This window comes from Epinephelus fuscoguttatus, linkage group LG6 (assembly GCF_011397635.1).
Source record: "Epinephelus fuscoguttatus linkage group LG6, E.fuscoguttatus.final_Chr_v1".
NCBI lineage: Eukaryota > Metazoa > Chordata > Actinopteri > Perciformes > Serranidae > Epinephelus > Epinephelus fuscoguttatus.
In genome coordinates, this window is record NC_064757.1 from 22,437,007 (window position 1) to 22,451,492 (window position 14,486).

Genomic DNA, 14,486 nt, shown 5'->3' on the forward strand with positions numbered 1-14,486 from the left:
CTTCTGAGCAAATGAAATAAGTCTTCTGTCAGTTTTCCACTGCGAGTCACAACATCAAAGCAAATGGCACTGCCGTCACCAGGGAAGCAGAGCTTTGCCTCAGTAAGGTTGGTTAGATCTCAGATAGGCTGGACTGGCACACTCAGCCTTGTCCATTAGGATGGCACCAGGTTCTTTTACTTTGATTAAAATTGAGTCATTAAATCCAGGCTATTTTAACAAATTTAAATTCTAATTTTGTGTGTGTAGTGTTTCTGAATTAGAAAACATCCTGTCTGCAGGATGTACCTAACTGAGTGGAATAGGTCTTACACTTAATTTGGCTTGGGATATTCACAGTCTCTTCCCTCTGCTGTTAAATTCCCAATTTATTTCTTTTATGATATGGATCTTGTAGATTTAATCATTTTCACAGTTGGAGACCCATAGGGTTGTTGAAATGAACTCCCCATGCTATCTGTAATGGGAGCAAAGAAATGAGAATTGTGACTACTTGGCTGTGGAGTCTCTTTAAAATGATTTTGCAATCGGAGAGGAAATGGAGTGAGTCCTAGTCACAGCCTGCACCCTGCAGACTCCTTAGGTCGCCAGGACATTTGCTGACGGCACAGTTATGGCAGTTAATTTTTGTGCGTTTTGTTAGCTTTTGCATAAAAATGTCATTTTTGAAGGGGTTGCAAGTCATTTGTGGCAGCTGATATATTGCTTGTAAATTGAGTTCTTTTCCCAACCCCCCACCCTTTTTGTTACACTGAGCTAAGTAGCCATGAAATTGCCTGAATAATGTCGTTTAAATCCAATCTCACCGCGGCCTCTCACCTCCATGCCCAGCCCCCAAACAATGACACATGGTGGGGTTTTTAGAAATTGCCATTTTCCTGTTTGCCACCTCAATTCACAATGGCCAAGCCTTGGCTCATTGAGCGGGGGCTATTGCTAGTCTCACTTGCCCCGTTCACTGCTGAATTGAATTTGGGTTTGGATTGGTTTCATACGGCAAACAGTACACAGAATTTACATATTTGTAGCAATGTCTTTTACCTGTCTTTTGTCTGTTCTATCATTACTTATTCTGTAAATGTAAAATATGTTAATAACATGCAATCTGTATGAACACAGCCATTTGCTATCTCTCTGTGTTCATGATTGAAATATTCCATAGTCACGCAGGTGCAAACCATTGACATATCTTATGCTGGTTTTATTTAATGATGGGTTTCAGTCTTTTTAAGTGCTTTTCAGCATGTGCTCATCTTTGAAATAGTTTTCTGTTTTATCCTTGACCAAGTTTGCAAACAGCAGTGCTGTAGCATTCTTGACTTGGCTCCGGTCTGATGTAGTTCACCTTAACCAGGCTAGCAATTCCCCGTAGATGTTTAATTGTTTTTTGTGAGGGCCTCTCCACGCACTCCTGGATTGAATAAATGTGGAAATTCTGTGGCCAAGGGTAAGACCCAGTAAGTGATACCACTTATAAATCTCAAATGTGCCACTGCAATTAAACAAGCTTTTATCCCCTCCCTTTCGTCCCTGCTTGCCTGGTATCCAAGGCTAACCCAATTCAATGCTAAAGAGAGTCCGAATTAATTTCACAATGCACTGATTTAACAGCGCCTAAGGTACCAGGCTTTGACAGAATGAGTTTTTAAAAGGATCCATTTGCCTAGGGATGAACTTCCACAGGAGGGTGTGAAAATGAGATGGAGAGAAAGCTCAAATGGAGGAGGGGAGTGATGGAACACAAATGAGTGTCAGTCCTGATTTACTGTTTCCAACTCTGTTTGGGATGTTCTGCAGTTTGTCCACTGCTTGCATCTGGTTTTATTCACCTGCTCTTGTTGAACACTGACATTTTTCAGTCTGCTTTAGATGTAGACACTGTAATGCTGCCAGGTTTTACTGTTGCAGCAGGGTAGTGGTTATTGCAATTGATTGATTGATCTGACTTTGTGGCTGCCATTGCTGTCGGCTCCTTCAATATTCCTGGTAATTAAACTCCTGGTCTGCTGCTCTGTTTTGCAATACATGCAGCCAGTTTTTTTTTTTTTTTAATCTCAATCGTTCATTTTACTCATACTTTTTTCTCTGTTTGTCTTACAGGTGAGCTGGTGGTGCCCACACATTCCCCACGCTACCCCACTGCGGCAGAACTTGATGCCTACGCTCAGAAGACGGCCAACAGCCCTCTGTCCATCAAGATCTTCCCCACCAACATCAGGGTTCCCCAGCACAAGCACCTTAATCGGACTGTGAATGGATATGACACCACAGGGCAACGCTACAGCCCCTACCCACATCTTCACACAGGGGGCTACCAGGGCCTGCTTGCCATCGTCAAGGCCTCCTCATCGTCATCATCATCAACAGCCACCTTTGTCCCTTCAAAAGGTGTTCTCAAGAACTCCGAAGGCAGACGGACTAAGCTCTCTCCTGCCCACATAGCTGTTGCCCCATACCCACCTCCTAGTAGTAGCACTTTAGCCAGTGGCCACGGCCAAATGGTATACCACACTGGGCCCTCAAAGCCTCCAGAAGGCCCCGTACTGTCGGTTCCCCCAAATGTCACTGTAGCTGGCTCAGTGATTCCTGTAACAGGGGGCCGAGGTCTGGCCCTGCCCGCACAGTCCAACCTCCCCTCCATCCAGAGCATCATTTACCAGATCAACCAGCATTGCCAGGCCCAGGCTCTGCAGCAGGTGTGCCAAGGGGCTGCCACTGCACCATCAAATTCAAGCCCTTCCAAGCAGGGCACAACCATCATGGGGGTCTCCTCTAGCTCCTCAGGTGGAGGCTATGTGGTAGGAATGGCTCCCCAGGCCAATATGGTGTACACAGGGCCCGGGCTGCCAGCTCAAAATGCAGAGGCGATGAAGACTGGTGTGTACGCAGATGGTATGGACTACATCCTTTGGCAGAAGCAGCAGCAGCAACAACAACAACAACAGCAGCAGCATCAACAGGCTGTGCTCCGCATGTACAGCGGAGGTAGCGGTGGAGGGGGCGCCATCAGCAAGTCCCCGGAAACTTGTGTTCCAGGGGGAGGGATTATGGCAGCACAAGTGTCCTCTTCTTCCTCCAGACCTTACCACCTGACAGCGAGTGCTAGTGGAGGAGGTGGAATGGACAAAATCAGCTCTTCCCCTTTGAACTGTGTGGGTATGCATGGAAATTTCTCAGTGGGTCAGTACTTTGCCCCACCATGGAACAGTGTGCTGGTGACACCTGACAGTGACTGCTACAACCCCCAGGAGCTTTTGGGCACCTCCACAGGAGGGCCGGCCACGGGGCACAGAGAGATGGGCTACCCCCACCACCATCACCACTACCACCATCATCATCACCCTGCTATAGACAGCGGGGGAGGTTTGTGCTGCAGCCTGCCCAGCAAGAGCTTGTGCAACACATCGGTGCTGAGCAGCAGCTTGCAGTCTCTGGAGTACCTGATCAACGACATCCACCCACCCTGCATCAAGGAGCAGATGCTTGGCAAAGGCTACGAGACTGTGTCTGTGCCACGTCTGTTAGACCACCAGCATGCACACATCCGCCTCCCTGTTTACAGATAGAGGGGGAAGAAGAGGAGGAAGAGAATCAAGAGTTGTGAATTTGTGAAGAAAATCAAAGTTAAAGAACAGAGATGTTTCTTTTTTCTGGGTACAGATTGTTGAGATTGGCACTGCTTTAACTAGTGTGGGAGCTTAGAGAAGAGCAGTTGTTGTGCTGTGTGACCGTAGGTTTGGTGGTTTCAAGGCAGGCTGTGGGAATCCCAAATATGAAAGGTGGTAGTGATTGCCAGTGGGAGAGAAAAAGGGATTTCAAGATTCTCCAGATGTTCCATTGTGTGGTTTGCCAATAGGAATTTTGGATTGATTTATTTTTTCTTCTGTTTTTTGTTGTTGTTTTACTTGCCTGAACTTTTTTGATGAGAGTCATAGCTTGACATGAAGTGCATATTCCACTTGTATCCCCCCTTCCAAATACTAAGGATGAAGCTACTGTGTAGGTTGTCACTGAAATGGTCTTAAATGGGCCGAAGTTTAGGGCTGCTTTCAAAATCCAAAACTCTGTAACACATGAACACACACATAGACAAACACATACAGATACACAAATGTACTGATACGTGAGGAGACTAAAATTATACTCGGGTGTGTATGTACAAGGATCATAAGGTTGAATTAAAAGGATAGTACAATATTAGTTATTATTGCTGTTATAATTGATACATAAATTGCACTGCTTGAATCTTGTTAACTTTGAAGTTTGGAATTGGGTAGTTTGGATATGATATATTTAAGAAACTTGAAAACTTGAACCTATTTTTTGTTGTTTTATATATTTGTAGGTATATTATATGCATTGGCTGCTATGGGGAAAAGTGTCTCAAATGCTTTTTTTTCTTATTTTGTTTTTTTTCCCACTTTTGTTTTTATGATTTAATAATTCCTCCTCAAGCTGATGTGCAGTTTCTTATGTCCTGGTGTGAGGCATAGTCGCTGCTTTGGTTCTGTAAGAACCTGGTCGGAGAGCTCTTTTTCTTAACCAACACTGGAATCTACAATAAATCTTGAAATACTTATTTAAAAAAGAAAATGTCACAAAAAAATATGAAAAAGAAATGTTACAATGAAGAATGTGATTGGGAGGTTATCTACATAACCTTACGTGTATGTTTATGCGTGTATGTGGCTGAGTGCATGCGCGTGTGTGCATTTTAGTTTGTGTTCTTCAAAATCCTCAGACTTTTATTTTTCTTTTTTCAATTGTGTCATTATAAGATTTCTACCACCGAGACTGAACAACTGATTCACCAGTCCCATAAACATCATATCTGAGTAATGTACAGGAGGTACTTTGCAAATCTTGTTCCCTTTTTTATCGGAGGCTTTAGATGGAGCTAGAGTAGAAATCAAGTTCTCACATGACTCCTTTAGTTACAGTGCTACATCTCCTACTTCTGTCAACTGCTATCATGATGACAGAAAGAGGTGGGAACAAATGGAGGTCCTATTTCAGGGGTACTACTCACCCCTGATCCTGCTAACGAATACAAAATGAAAACAATCATGCCCTGTCCTCTGGCATCAGATGAAATGAGAACAGGCTCACTGCTTCCCCTTGTCCGTTTCAACCCCTGGTTGGGATACATTTAGCCTGGGCCAGTCTTAACTTGATGATTCAGAGCAGTGAAATATTTATTATGACTGTGAGATTCCCTTGAATGTACTGCACTTAAATTACTGCAATGTTTTATTGCCTTGTGGGACTCGAGTGAAAGAGAAAAATTGGATCAGTGCAGCAGTCCTCTGGTCTTAAATTAGCATTTCTTTTGTCCGTCAAATTTCAATGGTAAATTGAATTTAGTAACTGGAGAGAGGGAGCCGGAGCTTTGTTGTGGGAAAATACTGGCATCAGTCTAGATTTATGAAGTGCAATTATTATGACTGTATTAACATTTTTTCTCTGAGCTTACACCAAAAAATGTAAACTACAGTTGTCAATACATTCCCAATGTACCACATCCCTAATCCCTATCCTTTTTTTTTGTTTTGAGGTGTAAAATAAATTTCTTTAAGAATATATTAAGAAGCCACATCTCGGCTTTGAAGTCTGTCATTATTTTTTTAATGTATGTCCTCTAGACGTCAGCGGGAAATTGAGCCCTTGTTTCAGCAGCAGCGTCATGTGTGATGTAGATCCTTCACTGTACTGTAGCGATCAAACCTCTGCCACTGAGATAACCTACCATATTTAAATGATTATCTTTCAAATGTTTACACTTTGGCCATCCAAAGATAAAGGATAGACAGCAATGTTGGAAAAAAAAGAAAGGATTTACACATTAATACTGAAGATGGAGCAGAAAATAAATTTTCTTTGATCACTTGCACTCCATAAATAGACCTGTTTCTCCCTTAAGATAACCCTTGCTTAATCTAAACTACAAGCCTTAAATTTCAAGCTAATGGTGTTTGTAGACACACACTACTGTCTTTGAAGGCTGACAAAGATTTCAGTGGAAAGAATACCAAGCCCCCTTGGCTTAAATTTGCACAGTAAGCCTCCTTAACATTCCAGTGAAAATTGTTCATGTTGTTTCAACAGCTTAATACCCCAGCCACACTGTGTGATTCCAGCATATTTTCTGTCTTGTAGAAATATTTTGACAGATTTACAGATACATCCCGTCCCTAAATCCCCTCCGTTTGGCTTCTGCATCCAAGCATTAAACCCTGTCACATGATGTTGAAGTGAAGAGGAGACACTTGAGGCAGTGGAGTTTCTGGTGTCTGGCCTTTCCCACCAGTGGAGGTCTGAGGCACCAGGCCTTTCTGCTAATGGGAATATTGGGTGACGCCTGGCTGCTGGACACTGCCAGTGGAGAGTATTCATTCACTCAAAGGGTTGAAATCAAACCCTTTTCAAATAGCAAGGGATTTCCTATTAGATACTGCGAGGAATCTGGCCATTGTGAGCCAAGTTTAGATGAATGAAACACAAAAGATGACACAAAATACAGCATTTTTCTTTTGTTTTTTTAACAGGAATGTTTAAGTCGGGTCCCATGTTGTGTTTAATATGAGGTGGTATTCAGATATTTTTACCATCTTTCCTTTGTGGCTACATTTTCTACTGTACAGGCTCCAAACTGTCTGTCCCCCTGGTTCTTTGCACACATTAATGAGCTCCTATTGATGGGATGCATCTTTGCCCTGCAACTCTGGTCCATTCCACAATTCCCGATTTGGACAATGGACGCTTAGCCCATATTAGGATAATAGAATTAAATTTCAAATAGATTTGTGCCTGAGCTGATCCATGCACGGCTCACTCAGCTGCAGAGGCAGAGTGGCATATGGCATGTCATTATCTAAGCCCACCCTCCCCCTGTCCGGGGCCAACAGGGTTCAGCAGTGCTTAAACAAACTGAAGGTTAGGACTGGCTGGCTGGCGTTGAAGGGGAGGACAGCGGGGTTTTAAAGGGGAGGGGAGGGGGGTTGTTAAATCACAGCCTCCACAGCGTCTCAGAGGGCCTCAGCACCGCACCATGGCGCCTGGGCTCAGAGGCCTGCTTTAAAAAGCTGGGCTGTGTTTGATCGAGGGGATTTGTTTTCTGTTGGATTATACATGGTTGCTCCCTGCCTGGCTGAGGGGCCCTGTGCAATGTGACAGATCTCAGCAAAAGAAAGAAACAGGGAGAGAGATACAGGGAGGGATTTTGGGGTCAGAGGAGCCTCGAAGCATCAGTAATCAGGATAATTGCCATGTTCCTGGTGCTGGTTTCAGCCTCCCCTCTTTGGCTCTGTGGCCTCATATTCAGATTCAAGCTCTGAGGAAATCACATTCCTCACTGAAAGACTTATTGTGCCTCAATTTACTAAATTCTAGTAAGTGAAATCTTCATTTCCAATTAAGTTCTCAATGCTTGGGAAAATATTTTAAGTTCTGTGGCCTAGGAAATGATAAATTACACCAATCAAACCCCATCTGAACACGGACACTTAGATCCATAACTTATCTCTGTGGCTTCACACTATCGACTGTTAACACGTTTTCAAGGGCAATGAGACGCTCACGAGGATGGCCTGAGGGCAAAGTGGAGGGGAATTGACTTATGCTCGTTGTAAAAATCCCTTAGTAAATCCCAATAAGTCCATGAAGACCTTTACCCAGTGCAAAGGTCTAGTCACATATTATGCACCTTAAATACTGCTGAGAAGGAAGCAGAGCGGACGGGCTCGTTCAAAGCAGGGTCAGCTCTTTCACTCTCAAAACAGAGGGGATGGGAGGGTGGAGAGAGATAGAGAAAATAAAGGCAGCTGCTCGCTCTGTAGAGTCTTGGCGCTGCTTCCCTAACCTACAGATGACTGAGGGGGTGGGTAAGGGGGGTGACGCCCCCTCCACGCCGCTCTGGTCAACCTCAGTCATGTCCCCTGGCTGCCCTTGGGCCCCTGGGGCTCTCATCTCTGAGTCCTTCCCAGCATCCCTTCTTAACGTCTGCAGAAGATAAAGTCATGAGGCCAGTGCTCTCCATTTGGCTCCTACCTAGCAAGAAAATACTTTAATCAATAATACAGATGGTTCTGAGGAGGCTTGTATAGTTAACCCACCAGCCTTATATCTGCACAATATCATTAAACGATTTCTTGTGTTTTGCTACTTAAGCACATTGCCATCGCTATCGTGCTACTGAATAGAACTGGATGGGTCCGATGTGAGCACCATATAATTTAAATGTTGTTTTCAGCGTTTATTAGTACAACACAAGGTAAAAATCAGCACAGATCCCAAAATAAATCAGGATCTTTTTTTTCCAAAGGCACAGCCCTTTTCTAAGAGGCAATGCAGCAGGTCGTAATTCCAGGAGCTTACAGCTTTTTATTTCTTCAGCGTCACAACTATGTATGTTCAGCTGAAAAAGCTTATGGCCTCCAAATATTCATCTAGTTTATGTGGTGGGTATATTGCTGTATCCAATCTAAACACAAAAGTCTGGGGATTTTGCTTTTTTTTTTCTTCCTCTTTCCTTTTTACTGTTTGTGTGGCTCTCAGAATGTTCCTGTGGACAAACAGGGCTGTTTTTTTCCCGAATGATCTCAAATGCACCAACGCTGCCAAAGTCTGAGGGTGCCGCAACCTTGAGAAAATAATATATATGGAAATGGGAAATCTATTAAGCATCTCTCTTATTGTTCTCCCTGCAGTGTTGTATTTATGTTTAAAAAATGATTTTGTCTCCTCAGGATGAAAAAAATGTAAAGAATACCTTGCTTTTTCTTTTGAAAATGATAATATATGAGTCTTAGATTTCGAAATAAGAAGTCTGAATATAAAAAAGCTGTAAAATCCTTTAGTCGTGGGGTTTTCAACTTTTGAATGTGCCTACAGCCAAGCATCCCAGTGATTGCTTACCTTCTACCCCTTCTCCAGTTCTGCAATCTCCCCCTAATCTCCCCACAACCATCATCTTCAATTTGCTGAAACTGCCACTGTCCCCCCTCCATCCCAACGACCACAGTAGATATTTTGTCTGTTCCCTGCTTTTTGTCAATCTCAGGACTGAAATTTCTTTATTTTAATGTAGATGGTTGGTTTTCATTTGACCTCTCCTCTCTTATGTATTATTGTTTGACATAAGTAAATAAAGCAGATGACTTCTATGCCTGTCTTGTTGCTATACTCCTCTGTGGTCTTTTTTCCTCTCTCTCCCTTGCTGTAAACATCTTCTTAAACAATATTTAAGACTCTGGGTGAGACCTTACTGTAATGAAGGTAAGCATATTAGTCTTAGGACTCACTTTGCACATCACCGCCATATGCTAGCCTCCGCAATCCTGTTGTTCACTTGACCTTTTTCACCTTTGCAGCAGTATATTGTGGCATAAGGCTTCAAAGCAGGGACGGAGCTTTTAGGTTTTTAAAATAACATTACCTTATGTCATTTTTCTTCGCGCTGTTTGATTGGACCAGCAAATCCATGGAGCAAAAATTCTGTCATCAATAGGTTAAACCTAACATTGCCACACACATCTCATGTGTGTCATTTTCCTTTAGCTATGTCACCTCAGTGAGCAAGCTTGCTAGCTAGCTAAGTGGCCTGTGGACTAAAGAAGTGAGGCAGTTTTTCATCAGGAATCAACCTCAGCCACCAACAAATGGTAAAAGTACCACGCCTGTGAAGTGCCTTTCTTGTCTTTCGACCACTCAAAGTGCTCATGTCACAGTCACCCATTCACACACTAGTGGCTGAGGCTACCATACATGGTGCCACACGCACTCATACACTGATGGAAAAGCCAACAGGAGCAATTTGGTTTTCAGTATCCTGCCCAAGGTCATTTCAGTATGCGGACTGGAGGAATCAACCTCCGATCTCCCGATTAGTGGACGACCCCCTGTACATTGGAACCACAGTCGCCAGGCTACTAGCTACCACTTAGGCTCGTAGGAGTGAATTGGTGAGGTATAGACTAATACAGTGCTGCATTCTAATCATCTCAGAAGTCAAAGGTCAGAGCTGGGAATGACATCACAGTCAAGTTAATCACGTTCCAGTAAAACATGATAATTAAAACAGCAATCCCAGTTCTAGCCAGGCTAGCCATTGTCAGTAACACAAGTTGATAAGGTCGCATTACGCTGTATTTTGGACATACAAATACCATACACCCATCAGCATGTCAACAGATAGAAGTTGGACTGGATTGTGAAGTGCTAATAAACAGTATTTTACAGTATTACACCTCTCAACACCACTGATGCATGGAGCAGCCACACTAGATTTTGAGGTCAGGGTTGGTAGGTTCCTTGCAACTTCCCAGTGCAAGTGTAACACACCATAAATTGCTGGCTATCTAATGTTAGCTGCAGATAGCTGGCTAGTTAATGTAATGGAGTAGATGTTCTTCCGTTGGCCTCAGACTGAGTTTAGAATGTTGAAGGCCACATTTAATTATTATTATTGAAGATCCTTAATTTACAATTACAGCACCCAGCTTGTAATAACATGGCTTCTGTAGCAGATTTGTCAGCTAAAGATTAATTCTGTGAACTCTACTCCAGCATCATATAACAAAAATACATTTCAAGATTAGTAATGTTGCTTATGCAAAATTCCTACCTACTTTATGTAACTTAAAAATAGTTATTTCAGACAATTTGTGATCCTCAACATTTTTTGTGATCTTGTTTCACAATGATCAAGACAGTTGGAGAACAATTAGATACTAAATAAAATGTTGGCTCTACAGGATGATTTTAAGGCATTCTTGAATTCAAATGGCTTGAAAATTGTGCATATAGCTGCCTTAAATAGGGAATAAATTGCCAGAGGGGAGCATGCCCCTGGGCTCCCCTAGGTTTGGGCTTAGCCCCCAGTGCTTACAATGTTTGGCTCCAGCCTTGCCTCAAAGTTCATGACAGAACATTTGTGCTATCATTGGAAAACAACCAACAGGATAAAAGGGGACAGTAACCTCTTATACTGTGGGAATGATTGACAGTTTTCGTGAATGAGGATTTGGAGACACTGCTCTTAAGCAGAGGCAAAGGCAAGCTAAGTCTCTTTACATGCAATTTCCCAAAGTGGCCAAGACAAGGTGTCCTCCTCTAAAGCCTGGACATACAAGTCATACAATAAGGGAGTATTAGCTGACTCACATAATTATCTTTCTGAATGTATTGTTTAACAAATCAAAGAGCAGCGACTAATCTTTGTCTTTTACTGCAGCTCACACCTCTTTGCTCACTACGCCTTCTCCATAAACCCACCATAATGACAAATGAAATGAATGCTTTAGTTTGGCATTATATGTTAATGTCATAATTAATATGTATATTCTAATGTCAAGCTATCAAAAATATCTTGCATGTATGTTAAGAAAGTGTGTGTCTTAGTAGGATTTGACCAGTGGCCTTGCTAGGAAGTCCATTTCCTGAAGATAAGGAGCACATCATACACGCAATCTAAATGTTTAACAACACAGGTACCTTCAAGAACTCAATATTGACGCTTTTTCCTGCTTTCTCTCCTCACTCCCAACCTCTCCACCCACCTAAAACATCAGATAAGCCGTAGACTGATGAGCCAGCCGCCTCCACCAGAGCGTGTGGTACTGGGAGACTGCACACTGATTTCATACACGCTCGCTCAGACAGAAAAAGAGCTCTGTGGAGCAGAAATGCTTCTCTTATTAGCAAAACTCATTCACCTGCACGCCACATTGAGTCCCTGGCAATTTCACAATAAATCATGAGAGATGCCTATAGAGGCCGGGCAGCAGGCTGACGCTCTGCCGTGGCCGTGCCCTCGCCTGTCAGTTTAGACACTCTGAATCATTTTGGGTTCAGCAGCCTCGTTTCATCTTAGATGAACTGAAAGGTCATCTCACACGCCACCTAACCAATATATCTCTGGCTCCTCATCTCCCAACGCTTCCAGTGATTGCTCATTCCATTTAGAAATACCACACCTTGGTGAAATATTTCACTGGGGATTATGGAAGGAATTTCATGGAATTATTTCAAGGAAGAAAATTAGCACTGACTTAAAGCTGTGAGAAACCTGCTTTTAGGTCTTAACCTGACTTTATCTGTTAGCCGAGAGAATTATTCAGTGATGATCCATCCACCTCTTTTGCAGTATCAGTCAGTGAAATGATCAGTGAGAGTGTGACCAGTACAGAAGGAGCCCTGGCTCTGTGTGTCAGGCAGCTGGACCTCAGGCAGGCAATGAATGTTGTACTTGAAGTCATCAGACAGTCTGGAGTGTTGTTTAGTGAATAAAGAATGAGTTGGCCCAAGTCCAGCCCAGTATCCGCTTGAGACTCATCAGCCTAAACACCTTAAAGCTTAACTGGCTGGACAATAGCTGAACAATTTGTACTGCCAATATCTAAGCTAGTTAGTTTACTTAAGACCTTTGGCTGAAGCTGTCAACTTTCCCTTATGTGCGGTTACTAAATGAGGGCCGTTACAACATGATCCTGCTTGGCTGTCACTTTGGTTTGTTGAGACACATTTGTGGCAGCGAGCACACACATGCTGCAAGCAAGTGAGCCATTTTGTTAACAGCTCACACTTCCTGTGCAAGTGTGCGGTTCCAGAGTTGCTGACAGTGACACTTGCAGGACCGAGCCCTGCCCTACTTAACAGGCTGCGGGGAGGAGGGCAGGCCAAGTTGTCAGCAGCGCTAGGTGCTCACTGCTTAGATAAACCTGGAGGATTAGTGGCCCAGTTAAAGTTGGGGCAAAGAGGATTAGCCTCTTCTCTGAGGTGGTGAGAGATTCCCTGTGTCCTTCAGCGCTGCCGGCCTCAGAGAGGGGAGAGAAGAGGAGGAGGATGAGGAGGAGGAGGATGGGAGGTGAGGGGTGAGGCCCTAGTTATCGTGAGTGAGAATCACCACTGTAGCATTTTAAAGAGGAAAAGGAAAGGTGAGGTGTAATGATGAAAGGTGAAAAGCAGTGAAGCAGTTCATAAATTGTTGCCAGCTTGTGGTTTCATTAGAAAGGCAAAAGCCCATAATTACTGGCCGGGTGTTACAGCGAGGTCAACGAGACCTGCGATCCACAGGAAAAAAAATGTTTCATAAGTGGACTGCATCCTACAAAGTATAACCTATTAAAGGTTAGAGTGTTGGTAACAGTTAGCACTGAGAATTCAATATTTACAGCTATAATTAAAATACATATATATATATATATTTTTTTTTTTTTTTTTTTTTGCCCTACAGTTTCTGCAGGAGTAGACACAGCTAACACTCGTCTGCCTCAAGTGGGATCTCTTCTCCACAGCACAGGAATTTAGACCTCTGCAGCCATCAGCAGGCCTGAGAAGGAACTGCAAGTGATAATTAACACTCATCTTCCCAACATATTTACCATACAAGGGCTACTGTAGAGCACATCCATCATTTTAATATGTTAACTTATATCCTCCTAAAATATTATTAGTTAAGGAATTAATGTAATCTGGAGGAAAAAAACAGATTATTATTATTTTTAGGATAGTTATGTAACAGTTAATTGGCTTTAAACATCATCCTACGTTAGGAGGTATTCAGGGTAATGACACAGCACATGAAATCTGTGTCTGTCTCCTTCATAATGACTGACAGAGTGTCCCTACACTTACTGCTGTGTGATACTTTAAATCAGGACCCATGGCAAACATGAACTCAATAAATAGTTCCGTCTATTAAAACTGCATAGGCTGAATTAGGTGCCTTTGAGTGGCACCAATGCACTGGTATTTTTAAAATGCACTAATTAAAACAGAAACAGAACTGAATGAAGTAATTGGGAACAAGTTGATTGACAAAAGGAATGGAAAAATTGTGATGATAGAATAAAGCACCTGTGACATACGACAAAAAGTAGGCCACACCTCTGGGGTCTGTCCAGCCACAGTCGGCAGGATGAGTTAACAGGACAGAGCTCAAAATCCTTGAGTTTTGGAGAATTTGGTTTAATGTGGAATGAAGGTGCACTTATTAAAAAATACACAGAAAATCAAGAATATTGTTTTTTGTCATCAAAACGCTCTGTGAAAGATTATATAGATGCTTAGCTAAAATGTAATTCTTAACTTTCATGTGGTGATATAACATGTATATTTTACATGCAAAAAATAGTAGAACAATGTTATGATGAGAAATGTAGACACTTAGACACCTTGCAAGGAAATGGTATGAATTTATTTGTATTTTGTCTTTGTTTTTACTCTATAGTGCACGTTTGAGAAACTTTACACATGTATAGTAGAATTTAGAGAAAGGTCTCTGGGGACAGGAAAGGTCAGGGTTGAGGGGTGCAGGTGTATACGTTGTGATACTTCTTTGTGTCTGCTACTGTCTTTGTCATAACAGTAGAGCTGTGTTATATGAGGTATGATGTTAAGAGAAGGTCAGATAATTAATTGTTGTCATGCCCTGTTTTGTTTATTTAACTGTCTGTCATTGCCCTGATATCTTCATGTGCTGTGGCATT

The 14,486-nt window shown here is 42.6% G+C and overlaps 1 protein-coding gene across 1 annotated transcript in view; it reads left to right on the forward strand.

The window, feature by feature from the left end:
- fam222aa (family with sequence similarity 222 member Aa) overlaps positions 1-9,145 on the forward strand; it is a 53,562-nt gene extending 44,417 nt beyond the window's left edge. Inside the window, exon 3 of the mRNA XM_049579182.1 lies at positions 2,101-9,145. Within this exon, the coding sequence (XP_049435139.1) occupies positions 2,101-3,566 (1,466 nt within the window). The 3' untranslated portion in view covers positions 3,567-9,145. The remainder of the gene's footprint in view (positions 1-2,100) is intronic.
- Positions 9,146-14,486: the final 5,341 nt, after the last annotated feature.